The 16881-nt window shown below is 38.2% G+C and overlaps 1 protein-coding gene across 1 annotated transcript in view; it reads right to left on the bottom strand.

The window, feature by feature from the left end:
* Positions 1 to 16881, bottom strand: part of scn4aa (sodium channel, voltage-gated, type IV, alpha, a) — a 72080-nt gene that overhangs the window by 23396 nt on the left and 31803 nt on the right. Inside the window, exons 3-10 of the mRNA XM_034193389.1 lie at positions 13491 to 13609; positions 13271 to 13360; positions 13061 to 13189; positions 10967 to 11058; positions 9577 to 9849; positions 9416 to 9479; positions 9029 to 9170; positions 5709 to 5906 (exon numbers count right to left, since the gene is read on the bottom strand). Coding sequence (XP_034049280.1) covers positions 5709 to 5906; positions 9029 to 9170; positions 9416 to 9479; positions 9577 to 9849; positions 10967 to 11058; positions 13061 to 13189; positions 13271 to 13360; positions 13491 to 13609 — 1107 coding nt within the window. The remainder of the gene's footprint in view (positions 1 to 5708; positions 5907 to 9028; positions 9171 to 9415; positions 9480 to 9576; positions 9850 to 10966; positions 11059 to 13060; positions 13190 to 13270; positions 13361 to 13490; positions 13610 to 16881) is intronic.

The following is a 16881-nucleotide window of genomic DNA, read 5'->3' as shown; positions in this document are numbered from 1 at the left end:
AACTTATTAGAATGTATAACTATTGAAATATGTGAAGAAAAAAGCAAAAAATGTATTAGTCAGCTGTATATATAGAGCACCAGGATCTAGTATTGAAACATTCACTGACTGCATGGGAAAAATGTTCTCAAAAATTAATCAAAAAACTGTGTTCATTTGTGGTGACTTAAATATTGATCTGCTCAATCCAAATATGCATAAAATAACAGATGAATTTATCAATATAATGTACAGTATGAGTTTATATCCAAAAATCACCAGGCCAAGCAGAATTACATCCCATAGTGCTACCTTCATTGATAATATATTCAGCAATGATATTGAGAATAACACTGTGAGTGGATTATTAATCAATGACATTAGTGATCATCTACCAGTTTTCATCGTTTATAATAGAAACCATCTGCGGAATCAGCCAGAGGAGAAAATAAAATACAGGCGAGTGCGGACAGAGGAAAACATGAACACACTAAAGAAGGATTTACAGGAACAAAACTGGGAAAAGGTATACAGTGAAAGTGATGTTGATAGTGCATATGAAACTTTTTTTACAAATATTTACATCATTATATGATAAAAATTGTCCAATTAAACAAGACTACAGAAAACAAAAAATCCAAGCTCGACCATGGATGACGAAAGGGTTACGAAATGCATGTAATAAGAAAAATACACTGTATAGAGAATTCATAAAACTAAAGAGGCAGAAAATAGATATAAGAAATACAAAAATAGATTAACTAATATTATACGGGTATGTAGGAAGGAATATTATAGCAACATATTATATAATAACAAAAACAATGTTGGGAAGGTGTCGTAGCACGGACCCACAACAGGGGGCGCTAAAGAACGGACAATGAATAAGCCAAAAAGTAATAATTTAATGCTGTGACAACACACAACTAAATACACAAAATTTGTAAAGTCAATTAACACCAGGTGACGTGTGGGCAGGCTCGAAGATAGAAGACCCCCGACGAGAGAGAAGCCGCGTCCCACACGGCTTCCACCACCAACGGCCTGAAGAACACCGGAGCCGCCAAGTCCCGAGTCCCCAGGTGGTCTCTGTCTTCGGCTGTCGACCCTGGTACTGCTGGCAGAATGCAAAGACAAGATAAATGAGTGTGAGTCCGCACACTCAGTAATCCACAGTCTGCACACAGTTAGGAGGGAGCACCTCCACCTCCAATCACACACTCGTGCAGCTCCTGTTTAATCCACTTATCTGGTTTGGGGTGTGAGGCGAAGCCGTCGCTGTCACACCAAACGCCAATCCCACAGATAAGGAAAGCACCAGGAAAACGGCTGCAACAGAAGTTCAGATTATTACACAACGTATGAGACAGCAGAGAAATTACCTCTTCGGTAGTCGAATTCTCGGCGAGGAGGTGGAGTTGCAGTCCGGCCTTTATGGTGATGATGATGATGATGATGAACGAGTGACAGCTGGTGCAGAGGATGAATGACAGCTGTCACTTCTTCTGGGTCTGGCGCACTCTCATGCTTGGAGCCCGCACTCCAAGCAGGGCGCCCTCTGGTGGTGGTGGGCCAGCAGTACCTCCTCTTCAGCGGCCCACATAACAAACAATATTAAAGGAATATGGGATATATTAAATAGCATTATCAAAAATGGTAATAAAAAAACAGAGTTACCCTCAGTATTTCATTGATAATAATGTCAAGAAGGAAAATAAGGATGAGGTAGTCAACGGTTTTAATAATTTTTTTGTAAATATTGGACCAAGCTTGGCAGAAAAAATTCCCAATTCCCAACCTGAGGATTGGGATAATAATCTCACCACCACTTCACAAATTATAGACCTGTTTCTTTGCTTCCACAATTTTCCAAATTATTAGAAAAGTTATTCAATAATAGATTAGACAAATTCATAAATAAACCTAAATTACTTACTGATAGTCAATATGGATTCAGAGCACATAGTTCAACATCACTTGCATTAATAGAATCAGTTGAGGAGATTACAAACGCCATAGACCACAAATTACATTCAGTTGGAATATTTATAGACCTTAAAAAGGCTTTTGATACAATCAATCATGACATATTAATCAGTAAACTTGAACAGTATGGGATTAGGGGGTTGGTGTTGCACTGGGTGAGAAGCTACTTAAGTAACAGAAAACAGTTTGTGAAGTTGGGGGAATATACATCATCATGCTTGGACAATGCTTGTGGCGTCCCACAGGGGTCAGTATTGGGTCCACAACTGGTTCTAATTTATATAAATGATATTGTCAATGTTTCCCAAATATTAAAATTAGTATTATTTGCAGATGACACAAGCATTTTTTGTTCAGGGGGGGATTTGCAGGAGTTACTGAGGAGGATCAGTATAGAAATGGGAAAATTGAAAATATGGTTTGACAGAAACAAATTATCATTAAACTTAAGTAAAACAAAATACATGTTATTGGCTATTGTAATACAGACATACAGGTTCAGTTACAAGTCGAGGGGGTAGATATTGAAAGGGTACATGAAAATAAGTTTCTGGGGGTGATAATAGATGATAAGATAAACTGGAAGACTCATATAAAACATATACAAAGTAAACTGTCAAGAAGCATTTCAGTTCTAAACAAAGCGAAACATATTCTGGACCACAACTCACTCCGCATTCTTTACTGCTCACTGGTTTTACCATATTTACAGTACTGTGCAGAGGTATGGGGTAATACTTATAAAGGTACAACACAATCACTATCAGTAATGCAGAAAAGAGCTATAAGAATTATTCATAATACTGGCTATAGAGATCATACAAATCCACTATTTTTACAATCCAAATTCTTAAAATTCACAGACTTGGTTCATTTTCAAACAGTACAAATCGTGTATAAAGCAAAAAACAATTTACTTCCAGCAAATATTAAAAATATGTTTTTTAACAGATCAGGGGATTGCAGTCTGAGGGGGGAATTTAATTTAAAGCATCAGTGGGCACGAACAACATTAAAAGGTTTCTGTATTTCTGTCTGTGGGGTGAGGATGTGGAACAGATTGGGAGTGGGGCTCAAGCAATGTCCAAGCATGAACCAGTTCAAACAGCGGTACAAAAATATGGTTTTTTCTAGGTATAGGGAGGAGGAAGGGTAATGAGGGTTAGGGTGTTTTTGTTTTTTGCTTCGGCTTGTAAATATATAGTATTTTGTATGTAAGTAGGTATGTGTAGGTGTATATTTATGTTTGTGTATATATGTGTGTATATGTGTATGTATGTTGATATATATATATATATATATATATATATATATATATATATATATATATATATATATATATATACGAGGTCTCTTAGATAATAAACCGACCCTTTTAGTTTTTTTTTTAACTATATGGATTTGAATGACATGCTATTACACCAATCATGCTTGAACCCTCGTGCGCATGCGTGAGTTTTTTCACGCGTGTCGGTGACGTCATTTCCCTGTGGGCAGGCCTTGAGTGAGATGTGGTCCCGCCCTCTCGGCTAAATTCCTTTGTTTCACACGCTGCTCGAGACGGCGTGCGTTGCTTCATCAAAAATTTTTCTGGACCTGTGAGGAATATCCGAGTGGACACTATTCGAGAAATTAAGCTGGTTTTCTGTGAAACGTTTAACGGCTGATGAGAGATTATGGGGTGTAAGGACTTCCCACGGAGCGGGACGTCCTGCAGCGCTTCCAGGCGATGTCGTCGGCCTGTTTCGAGCTGAAAACATCCTAATTTAAGGCTTAATTCACCCAGGACATCGTGAGAGAACAGAGAAGATTCAGAAGAGGCCGGCATGAGGAATTTATGCGGACATTCCACTGTTTAAGGACATTTTTTTAATGAAAGACGTACGCGCAAATTCGCCGAGTCGTTTCCGTGACGACTCGGCAAATCTGTGTGCGCCGCGACAGGAAAAACACCTCCGTGTTGAAAACCATTTGTAGAATTCAGGCGGCTTTTAATGGCTTTCAACAAGTGAGTAACTGAGAAATTGTTTAACAGCTTGGGCATGTTCCAACTTGCCCGTTAAGATTTCCAACGGAGGTGTTTTTCCTGCCGCGACCCCCGCGGTCGGGTCCGGCCCGACATGCGACTCTGCCCACACGTTCTTTCATTACAAAATGACCGTTAACAATGGAATGTCCGAATAAACGCCTCATGCCGACTTCTTCTGAAAGTTCTCTGTTCTCTGACGACTTACTGCGTCAACAGAGCCTGAAATGTGGAAGTTTTCAACTTGAAACGGCGAGATGCTGCCGCCTCGAAGCGCAGATCGCCGTCAGGCGCCGTGGACCGTCCTTAAAGCGACACTACCAGACCAAAAGCTCTCATCAGCCGTTAAAATTTTTACCGAAAACCAGCTGAATTTATTGAATGGTGTCCACTCAGTTGTGCCTTACAGTTTTGAAAAAATTTTTATCAAACAAAGCAACAGTCTCTGAGCCATTCCTAAACAATGAAAAAAATCGACGAGCGGGTGGACGACTCCTCACTCAAAGACTGCCCACAGGCGAATGACGTAACCGACAGGCGTGAAAAAACTCTCGCATGCCCACGAGGGTTCAAGCATGTCTGATGTAATCACACGTGATTCAAATCCATATGGTTTTTGAAAAAAATAATAAGGTCGGATACTTTTCTAATAGACCTCGTATATATATATATTGATATCAGTTTAGGTGTGTAGGAATCTATGTGTATATGTGGCAAAGGGTATTACTGGTTGTGGGGAAGAAGGGGTAGGGATAAATAAGCTGATGCTTCACCCTACCCCTTTTCGTACATGTTGGGTACACAGTAGGAACTTTTTTGTTGTTGTCTTTACTGATCTATCTTGTAATTGTTGTTGTATCAAATGTTCGAAATAAACAGTTTTCATTCATTCATTCAAGTTAGATAACTGTATAGTGATTTGTGATTTGTGCTAGTTGCCAGGTCTTTTACAAATGGATTTATTATTTTTTTCCAAAACAATATAGGAAAATACAAAAATACTAAAATATCAAGTAAAAAATATGCCAGTGAAAAAGAAAGAAAACAAAAAAAGGCATACAGCTAAAAAATAAATAAATAAATAAATAAAAGAAAAATACTGCTGCACCAAAAGTACTCTAAATTAAAATACAAATATTCAAGGAAGAGGTGGGTATCCTATTGTGACTCCCATGACTGTCCAAGGTCTCCATCAAATTGAGTAAGATGGTCTTAGAATGGCTGCTAAGTCTTCTAAAATTTTCTTAAGATTATTCATCACATCATATCAAATTTTCTCCATGTGCAATACAGTGTTGAGCTCTGTTAGCCCTGCCTTGAAGAGCGGCCCTGTTTCTGACTTCCAGAGCTTTAAAGTCACTCTCTTTGTGATTATCATTCCATTCTAAATGGTGTCCTTTAGAGGGAGGCTATGAGTCCGTAAAGTCACAGGGCAGACAAACAGCGCCACCTTTGGCTCAGGCTTATCTAACCCCTAATTTCCTCAAGAAGCCACTCAAAATTAGGCACATTTTGACAGACATGGTTCCTGCTTTGTAGGTATCTAAAGAAGTGTGTCGATGGAAGGGAAAACTTAACGGGGTGAATGAGGCAAACTGTTTATCAATGTACAAGTCTTTTCAAATTATTCTACCTTTTAGTCTCCAGCTGTGAAAAGTGCATCTGAAAGTGAAGGAGGAAACACGTGGTTACCACACACTGGGGTATAAATAGTTACCAGCTCTTGATGCTTGAGTTGCTCAAGTAACCGTTGGAACTCTTCCTCTTTCTCTCTGGCCTCTCTCTGAGTTGCTTCATTTTGTTCATCATAAGCCATTGCAACTACTGCCAGGATGAGGTTAATGAGGTAGAAGGAGCCCAGAAAAATGACCACCACAAAGAACAGCATGTACGTCTTTCCGGCAGCTCTCAGAATCTGCAAAAATTTAGACGAATGACTAAATAAATAAATTTTACAAAATGTAACTAAAATGAACTTTTTTATTATGCAGAAATGGCTTTCTGGGAATTACCAAATTTCCAAGTTTGGAGGATACCGCTATTTATACCAGACATTGCTCTGTCAATGTGGTACGTTTGATACTGAAGGCCATTTTAAAAGAAATGCGAACTGCAGTTGATGCAAACACAACCTAGCAGTTAATCATGCAATGTTCCACAGTTACTTTGAAAAGTTACTTTATTAGTTACTTTATACACTTACTTTACTATACATTAGCAGATTTCTGCAGTTACTTTATTAGCAGCTGCCATCAACTTGTAACTAAAAAGTAATGTAACTAATAATGTAACTAGTAATCTAATTGGGTTGCTCTTAAGATTGAGTAATCAGCAAAGTAACTGACAGATACTTTTCTGAGTCCTCAATGTTGAAAATAACCAACCTAGATTACTAGTTACTTTATTCGTTACATTCAGCAGCTGCCAACAACTTGTAACTAAAAAGTAATGTAACTAATAACGTAACTAGTAATCTAATTTGGTTGCGCTTAAGATTGAGTAATCAGCAAAGTAACTGATAGATACTTTTCTGAGTCCTCAATGTTGAAAATAAACAACTTAGATTACTAGTTACTTTATTAGTTACATTCAGCAGCTGCCAACAACTTGTAACTAAAAGGTAATGTAACTAATAACGTAACTAGTAATCTAATTTGGTTGCTCTTAAGATTGAGTAATCAGCAAAGTAACTGACAGATACTTTTCTGAGTCCTCAATGTTGAAAATAACCAACCTAGATTACTAGTTACTTTATTCGTTACATTCAGCAGCTGCCAACAACTTGTAACTAAAAAGTAATGTAACTAATAACGTAACTAGTAATCTAATTTGGTTGCGCTTAAGATTGAGTAATCAGCAAAGTAACTGATAGATACTTTTCTGAGTCCTCAATGTTGAAAATAACTTAGATTACTAGTTACTTTATTAGTTACATTCAGCAGCTGCCAACAACTTGTAACTAAAAGGTAATGTAACTAATAACGTAACTAGTAATCTAATTTGGTTGCTCTTAAGATTGAGTAATCAGCAAAGTAACTGATAGATACTTTTCTGAGTCCTCAATGTTGAAAATAAACAACTTAGATTACTAGTTACTTTATTAGTTACATTCAGCAGCTGCCAACAACTTGTAACTAAAAGGTAATGTAACTAATAACGTAACTAGTAATCTAATTTGGTTGCTCTTAAGATTGAGTAATCAGCAAAGTAACTGATAGATACTTTTCTGAGTCCTCAATGTTGAAAATAACCAACCTAGATTACTAGTTACTTTATTCGTTACATTCAGCAGCTGCCAACAACTTGTAACTAAAAAGTAATGTAACTAATAACGTAACTAGTAATCTAATTTGGTTGCGCTTAAGATTGAGTAATCAGCAAAGTAACTGATAGATACTTTTCTGAGTCCTCAATGTTGAAAATAAACAACTTAGATTACTAGTTACTTTATTAGTTACATTCAGCAGCTGCCAACAACTTGTAACTAAAAGGTAATGTAACTAATAACGTAACTAGTAATCTAATTTGGTTGCTTTTAAGATTGAGTAATCAGCAAAGTAACTGACAGATACTTTTCTGAGTCCTCAATGTTGAAAATAACCAACCTAGATTACTAGTTACTTTATTCGTTACATTCAGCAGCTGCCAACAACTTGTAACTAAAAAGTAATGTAACTAATAACGTAACTAGTAATCTAATTTGGTTGCGCTTAAGATTGAGTAATCAGCAAAGTAACTGATAGATACTTTTCTGAGTCCTCAATGTTGAAAATAATCAACTTAGATTACTAGTTACTTTATTAGTTACATTCAGCAGCTGCCAACAACTTGTAACTAAAAGGTAATGTAACTAATAACGTAACTAGTAATCTAATTTGGTTGCTCTTAAGATTGAGTAATCAGCAAAGTAACTGACAGATACTTTTCTGAGTCCTCAATGTTGAAAATAACCAACCTAGATTACTAGTTACTTTATTCGTTACATTCAGCAGCTGCCAACAACTTGTAACTAAAAAGTAATGTAACTAATAACGTAACTAGTAATCTAATTTGGTTGCGCTTAAGATTGAGTAATCAGCAAAGTAACTGATAGATACTTTTCTGAGTCCTCAATGTTGAAAATAAACAACTTAGATTACTAGTTACTTTATTAGTTACATTCAGCAGCTGCCAACAACTTGTAACTAAAAGGTAATGTAACTAATAACATAACTAGTAATCTAATTTGGTTGCTCTTAAGATTGAGTAATCAGCAAAGTAACTGACAGATACTTTTCTGAGTCCTCAATGTTGAAAATAACCAACCTAGATTACTAGTTACTTTATTCGTTACATTCAGCAGCTGCCAACAACTTGTAACTAAAAAGTAATGTAACTAATAACGTAACTAGTAATCTAATTTGGTTGCGCTTAAGATTGAGTAATCAGCAAAGTAACTGATACTTTTCTGAGTCCTCAATGTTGAAAATAAACAACTTAGATTACTAGTTACTTTATTAGTTACATTCAGCAGCTGCCAACAACTTGTAACTAAAAGGTAATGTAACTAATAACGTAACTAGTAATCTAATTTGGTTGCTCTTAAGATTGAGTAATCAGCAAAGTAACTGACAGATACTTTTCTGAGTCCTCAATGTTGAAAATAACCAACCTAGATTACTAGTTACTTTATTAGTTACATTCAGCAGCTGCAAACAAGTTGTCCGCAGCTGATAATGAGGTAACTGTATAAAGTATCTGTAAATGTAACTAAATAAAGTAACTTTTCAAAGTTACTGTGGCAACACTGACTATTAGTATTAATTCTAATTACTGTCAACATAGTTAGTGTCATCCATGGTTAAGGCTCTCTTTATGATGTCACGTCAGTAGTCACACCACCATGTAAATGTAGCAATGTCCAGTGTTTGTAAATAGCGGTACGCTCAACACCCAAAACTACAGCAATTCCCTACAGCTATAGCAATTTATTTTTATTCATTTCTAACAAGAGAGGTCACATTTGTACATCTACTTGCAGCAAATAAAAGTGCCAACCAGCTGGAAAAGGTTCTCCCAGTAGTCCTGGGTCATGAGTCTGAAGACAGCCAGGAAGGCCCAGCCAAAAGAATCGAAGCTGGTGTAGCCGAAGTTTGGATTCCTCCCAGCCTTCATGCACATGTATCCTTCTGGGCACTTTCTATCAACAGTGAACAAATGTCAGTTTGCTATGCCTGCTTTCCAAGCCTCACACCTCTCCTGGTTTGTAATTGTTGTGATGAAGGCCTGGAGATATTTTTATGTACAGTTGTAGACTCTTTTCAGATGGCAGCAATGTTAACAGTGGTTATAGAGAATTGGAAGCTTTGAAATGAGATGGAATTGAACAACAAAGAATGGATATGGCTGTATGATTATGAGTGTGGATGACATGAAGCGTCATACCCAGCATCTGAACTGTTTCCACACAGAAGAGCGTCTGGACTGCCAGCCAAAAAATACTGGTTATCTATGAGCAAAGATGGGAAGACACAAGTAGATTAACTTTACTCCACAGAGAACATTACCACATTCAAATGACAGCTGTAACACATGCTAAAGCGTACCAGAGTTTTCAACATATTCCATAAAATTAAAAGTACTGTTGTGAAATGTATCATTGACACCAAAGGTGTTGTTGAATATGGATGTGGCGTTGAAGACGTCAGATGCCGTATCATTTGTTGGGATAGGCCAGCGCACACATTTCTGACGCAAGTTTCCCATAAAAAGCTGAAGGCCAACAAGGGCAAAAACCGCAAGGGCAAAGACTGTCAGAATCATGACATCTACCATTTTCTTCACTGACTGGATCAAGGCGCCAACGATTGTTTTCAAACCTGAGAAAATACAAGAGATAAGTCATGCGCAAGTCAGTCAAAGTTTAAGCAGAGCTATTGCAAGAAAATAATAGCACATAACGCTAATTATTCTCATGCTGGAGTATACACTCATCAGCCACTTTATTAGGTACACCTGTTTAATTGCTTGTTAACACAAATAGCTAACCAGCCAATCACATAGTAGCAACTCAATTCATTTAGGCATCTAGGCGTGGTGAAGATGAGTTGCTGAAGCATCAGAATGGTGAAGAAAGGGGATTTAAGTGACTTTGAATGTAGCACGGCTGTTGATATCAGGCGGGCTGGTCTGAGTATTTCAGAAATTGCTGATCTACTGGGATCTTCACGCACAACCATCTCTAGCGTTTACAGAGAAAAAGAGAAGATATCCAGTAAGCGGCAGTTGTGTGGACAAAAATGCCTTGTTGATGTTAGAAGTCAGAGGAGAATGGGCAGACTGGTTGAATGGGCAACTGTGTGATGCCATCATGTCAATATGGACCAACATCTCTGAGAAATGTCTCCAACACCTTGTTGAATCTATGCCATGAAGAATTAAGGACGTTTTATAATATACAAGAAATGCCAATAGCATTTCTTGTATATTCGTCCGTGAATTGTTCTGTGAATTGTTCTGTAATTTATGTTTTGTAGCATGGCCCAAGCAGAGGGTCACCCCTTTGAGTCTGGTCTGCTTGAGGTTTCTTCCTCAGAGGGAGTTTTTCCTTACCACTGTTGCTCTGGGGGTTGGTAAGGTTAGACCTTACCTGTGTGAAGCGCTTTGAGGCAACTCTGCTGTGATTTGGTGCTATATAAATGAAAATAAATTGAAATTGAAATTGAAATTGTTTTGAAGGAAAAAGGAGGTCCAACCCAGTACTAGCAAGGTGTACTACCTAATAAAGTTGCCAGTGAGTGTATAAATTGTACATATTGTAACAAATATCAAAAAAGCATCCCTTAGTAAAACAAAGATAAACTAAACAAGATTATTCAGTTTCTCTACTGTGAAATTATTCCATATACCCTCACTCACTCAGTGAGTACAAAATAATTTATTAGCATACAAAAAGCTGTGAAAACTCTTATCTTTAGTAGATAAAGCAAAGTGTACCAGGAATCACTGTAATTGTTTTGAGGGCTCGAAGTACACGAAATGTCCTTAGGGCTGACACATTACCAAGGTCAACAAACTCTGTGACATATCTGTAAAGAGACAACATTTATTAGGCACCTTAAATCATCATAATCCCTGTGAAGACTATACCTGCAAGAAACCTTGGGAAATGCATGTTCAAATGCACAGAAAAAACAACTATCATTGAGGAAGGTATTGCAGATATTATGGAATTTAAACTGCTATTTATGCTGGATACTAATATGTAGACATGCCACATTTGACTAAAGAAACTGCAAGTCATGCCTACTGCATATGTTAATGCTAACAGTGAGGCTAACTGTGGTTAGCATATGCACTGTTAGCATGACTGTGTGACTGTATATGTTAACAACAGTCAGCACTTTCTTTGAGGCGGGCAGTAGAGGTGGGCGATACCGGGAATTTTGGTATTGATCCTATACCAAGTAAATACAGGCCCATTATCGCCGATATCAATACTGATACTGATACTTTTTCATATTTAAGCTTCATAAATCCAAAGGATCCAAAAGACGTGGAATAGAATTTCACCAAACATTGTACGTGACAACAAAATACTTTATTATCACAATTAACATTTTTGTTTAAAAAAATATCACTCAACACAACTTAAAACAAAATCTCCTGAGGTAGAGGGCTGACAAACCACAATACAAAGGTGCGCTGCTCCATGTTGTGTGACACAGCGCAGCGCTGCTCTTACAGACAGAGAGTAGACTTTGATGAATCTGCGTGCACAGCAGTCAGTGCGTGCGGGAGAGAAAAAAGCTTGAGTATCGATCTTTTTACACGAGGATCATTCAATATCAATACCAGCGTTGGTATCGATATTATCGATATTAGGATCGATCCGCCCGCCTCTAGCTGGCAGTTCTTACTCAAAGATGTTTTGCTACTATAATAATGCTAGCACAAAAAAGTAGTTTGTGCCAAAGTTTCATCAAAAAAGTGAGTATAAGATTTAAGTAAGAATCGGTTCTGTTCATTATTTTTATGGACAGAATTTCTAGGCGCAGCCACGGTGTAGAGGGGGTCTGGTTTGGGAACCACAGAATCTCATCTCTGCTGTTTGCGGAGGATGTAGTTCTGTTGGCTTCAAATCAGGACCTTCAGCATGCACTGGGGTGGTTTGCAGCCGAGTGTGAAGTGTCCGGGATAAAAATCAGCACCTCCAAATCCGAGGCCATGGTTCTCGACCGGAAAAAGGTGCTTTGCCCTCTTCAGGTCGGTGGAGTGTCCTTGTCTCAAGTGGAGGAGTTTAAATATCTCAGGGTCTTGTTCACGAGTGAGGGATGGATGGAGCGTGAGATCAATAGACGGATCGGTGCAGCATCTGCAGTGATGCGGTCGCTATATCGGACCGTCGTGGTGAGGGGAGAGCTGAGTGGGGGGGGGCAAAGCTCTCAATTTACCGATCGATCTACATTCCGATCCTCACCTATGGTCATGAGATTTGGCTCATGAACGAAAGAACGAGATCGCGAGTACAAGCGGCCGAGATGAGTTTCCTCCGCAGGGTGGTTGGGCGCTCCCTTAGAGATAGGGTGAGGAGCTCGGTCACTCGGGAGGAGCTCGGAGTCGAGCCGCTGCTCCTCCACGTCGAAAGGAGTCAGTTGAGTTGGCTCGGGCATCTTTTCCGGATGCCCCCTGGATGCCTCGCTGGAGAAGTGTTCCGGGCACGTCCCACTGGGAGGAGGCCCCGGGGAAGACCCAGGACACGCTGGAGGGACTACATGTCTCGGCTGGCTTGGGAATGCCTTGGGGTTCCCCCGGAGGAGCTGGGGGAGGTGTGTGTGGATCGGGAGGTCTGGGCGGCTTTGCTTGAGCTGCTGCCCCCGCAACCCGACTACGGATAAAGCGGAAGAAAATGGATGGATGGATGGATGGATAGATGGATGGAAGATTTAAGTACACGTGAAATTAAGGCTATTTGATAACAGCGCGCAGTCATTATTATCCAGCAGCAATATATAATCTGCAATTAGTTTAATTTCATGTCAAAATATTGCCAATATCTAAAAACACAAGAATAAAACTGAGGGGACTCACGCCATGCTGATCACCATGAAATCCAGCCAGTTCCATGGATCTCGAAGGAATGTAAAAGGTCCAATACAGAAACCTCTGGACAACACTTTAACTGTTGCCTCAAAGGTATAAATAGCAGTAAAAACATACCTAGAAGGAAATTGTTCAGCATGAATTTCTCAAGCATATCAAATTGAATTGAATATGAAAACATGTCCGATATGTACTCACTCAACAATTTTACTCCACGCTGGCGGGTTGCTCATCGTCATGAATACACAGTTTGACAAAATCGTAAGCATGATAAACATGCTAAATAATTTAATTCAGCATTAAGGAAACTAACATGGGTATTTTGCATATTATAAGCAGACAAATGTATTTGCAGCTCTCTTGAAGCTTAAATTGTCTCAAGCATCAAAAGACCTGACAACAAATGCTCAAAGGATATGAATGTATGAGAATTTTGATGGCTCCTCTCCTAACAACATTAAAAGGGCTCAGAATGTAGCAAGCTGGATCAGCGTTGAACCTGTAGATTGTGTTTCCTTTGCTGATTACAATGAATGTCTAGAAAATACAAAGATTATTTGAAGAGCTGTAAAATGGCAATTAAAAAAAAACCCAACAAATTAGCTAACGCATACAATACACTGATTTTTACTGGTTAGTTATTCATTTAATGTGTTGTTAAATATGCTCTTAATTTTTGTGCCAAAAAGGTGCTCTTGGTAAATTACACAATGAGTACAATTCAGTGGTTTGTGTTTTCGTCATTGACCAGTCCTTTATAAACGTAATTAATAAAATATCCAGGACAGAATTGGCATTAAGCTAAGATAGGTTCACTTTTTAAAAACCTGAGTTAGATTAAAACATTGTTAACAATCATGACTCTGAGTGTTGTAGCTTTGACAGTTGCATTGAATGAAAGAAATCACATTTTCCACAAATATGTTTAGGAAGAAATGAATGAGTGTGAACTATGTTTTTCCAAACCTTACACTTTTATAGAATAGTTATTAATGCATTCTTACATTTTTTTCATGATATACAATATACAAGCTTTGCAGTCTGAGATTACCAGATTACTCTGTATTTCTAGGGTAAAGAAAAAGTTAGCAGCTACCAAAGACATGTAGTCGTGACCTTCGGTCACTGGAGAGCATCTGGGTTTCACAACCATAACGTAGGACAGGAAGGACCATGATGTGAAAGATTTGGTTTTCCTTCTGCTACAAAGTTAGTAGCACCGCCAAACACCTCTGTCTTGGCAAGTTAAACACTTTCACACCAAACAAATACACGTCTGATGGTTGAGACCAGAAATTAATAGAAAGGCTGTCCAGCAAGTTGTTGGGTACCCTGCAATTTCTCAAGATGTCCCAGAGAGGAGCCTAGTAAATTGGAATCACGTGCTCAGGGCCCAGTTTCATAAAGTAGCCTAATTTTTTAGTCTATTAAGCTTACTTAGTCAACAAAGGTTAGTCACCCAACACTGTTCATCTCATCTCTGTTTCACATGAACGGCTAAACTTGTAGATTTTACATTAGTCTGCGATTTTCATGAGGAGAGTGGCCTCGCGAGTGCTGTTGCCAAGAAGCGACTCCAATGCACAACAATATTTTGTTTACTTCTGGGTTGGTCTCCTGCTACAAACATGGCCGATTCTACCGCAGCAGTAGAAGCAGAGAAGTGCTCCTGGCCTCGCCATCCGTAAACATCTCTAATGGATTATCCGGTCCTGGAACACTCACTCCTGTTGCAAGTCTCTCCTTCCTTCCTCCTCCATCAAGTACTGGTACACGATAGCCACCTTTTTTGAAGTAAGACAATGAAGTTTTGTCAGCTAAAATAAGATTATCCTCTTCTGTACCAGGCTAAAAACTTTAGTTGGTTAACACGAAATTTTAGCCAATTAAGTGCTTTGTGCCACGACTAACGTCAAAACATTAGTCAACTAAGTGAGCTTATTCAACTAAACAAGATTAGACTGCTTTATGAAACCGCACCCTGGTCCGTGACTGATAAGTAGCTGGGACTGAATCCGTGAAGAATAACCCTTGTGAGTACCTTACCCGGCACAAAGAATAGTGTAATGCCCCTATAGTTGTTGCAATTCAGGCAATCACTCATTCCTATCCAGAGAGGGTCAGTAAGTCCTGACATCTACTCTGTTGGGTTTATATCTGTCTGCCAGATGGAAGCCAGTCTTGTTGTCAGTGCCAGGAGAACACCATCGCTACTCGTCTGGATGAGTAGTGGTGATATTATTAAATGTCTATAGGGATTGTTTACACAGTCTTGGCCGTCATGCTGGTACTACAAATCATAGATCTCAAAAAAAGAGTAGTTTGCAATGCAAGATTCATGCATGATATATTATATTATATTACATTTAAAGTAAAATCCGCCTAGCTTGCCGTAACTCTCCAGATGCTGTGTGCCATTAAAATGTGTACAGTGAATGCAACTCTGGATAGCTATGATGTTTGGTCTCATGTCTTGCATACAAAATATTCTTTCAAACATGAGTACAGCACTTGCAGGCATTGAATTAGTAACAATGTTTTAGATTGACTGAATTTGTAAAATAAAAATAAAAAAACATAAAAATAAATGAAGAAGTGAAGTTATCCTTTAAATAATATCTGATGCAAAATTTAGCAATTTTGTCCAAATGAAAATATGGGACACTTGACAAAGTTTCAGGGGGTACAATTTTTTTTCAGTTGTAATAACAGAAATTGTGTAAAGTAACAAAGGTACAGAAGAATAACAGGAGGTGGTAATGGTAGAAAATATATATATTTTTTCAAATATGCTTACATCCACTTCACTTTTGTGCATTGTGTAATTTGGGAGATATTTCATATAGGAAGTGGGTGTCTACCATGACACAAAAAAAAACCAACCCATGCAAAAGAGAAAACTGCAATACTCGTATATACTGTAATTTTAACAGCTTTCGAAATATTAGAATGTAACTGTTTTGACTTCATGATTAGTTTTGATGAACCCTGCATTGAACACAACATTCAAGTTTATGATATATAATGCTCCTGACTTGGTAGTACTTGTTTTAGAGAAGTCACAAAAGCTGCATAAGTACTGATATTATTACAGTGATCATGCAATTACACATGTAATTTCAAGTCACAGCATGGCAAGTTGTGGTAAATTAAGTGTCATGGCCAAGCCAAAAACAAGATCTCAGGCTAAAGAATTTGATAAAACCTTTGACAATGGTTTATGTTTTTAAAGTTTTTGAAGAGCATGGCCTCCTCCTAAGTTCTGTTATTCACACGGTGTGACTGAAATAAAACCTTTGACAATGGTTTATGTTTTTAAAGTTTTTGAAGAGCATGGCCTCCTCCTAAGTTCTGTTATTCACACGGTGTGACTGAAATAAAACCTTTGACAATGGTTTATGTTTTTAAAGTTTTTGACGAGCATGGCCTCCTCCTAAGTTCTGTTATTCACACAGTGTTACTGAAATAAAACCTTTGTGAAAGAATTGTGTTTATAAAGTTTTTGAAGAGCATGGACAAACTTTACACATAGCGGAATAGCCAGATAATTGAAAATAGACCACACTTTGTTACATTCAAGGGGTGGGGGGGTATTTTCAAGATACAGGATTAATTTTGATGCCAAAATGCTGGTATTAATATTGTGAATAATTTCCCAAGTGGATGTATTGAAATTCTGACTTGTGATTTTACCACCTCCTGCTAAGAAGAACGGTGACAATATAGAAAAGGTGTCAAGCTAATAAGGCATTCAGTGTGCTTTCTGTGTATGTGATTCTACTGGTTTTCAATGCCTGATGAGCCCAGGT

The sequence above is a fragment of the Thalassophryne amazonica genome, chromosome 18 (genome assembly GCF_902500255.1).
Source record: "Thalassophryne amazonica chromosome 18, fThaAma1.1, whole genome shotgun sequence".
Lineage (NCBI taxonomy): Eukaryota > Metazoa > Chordata > Actinopteri > Batrachoidiformes > Batrachoididae > Thalassophryne > Thalassophryne amazonica.
The sequence above is the reverse complement of the archived record's forward strand: the minus strand, read 5'-3'. Positions and strand labels throughout refer to the sequence as shown.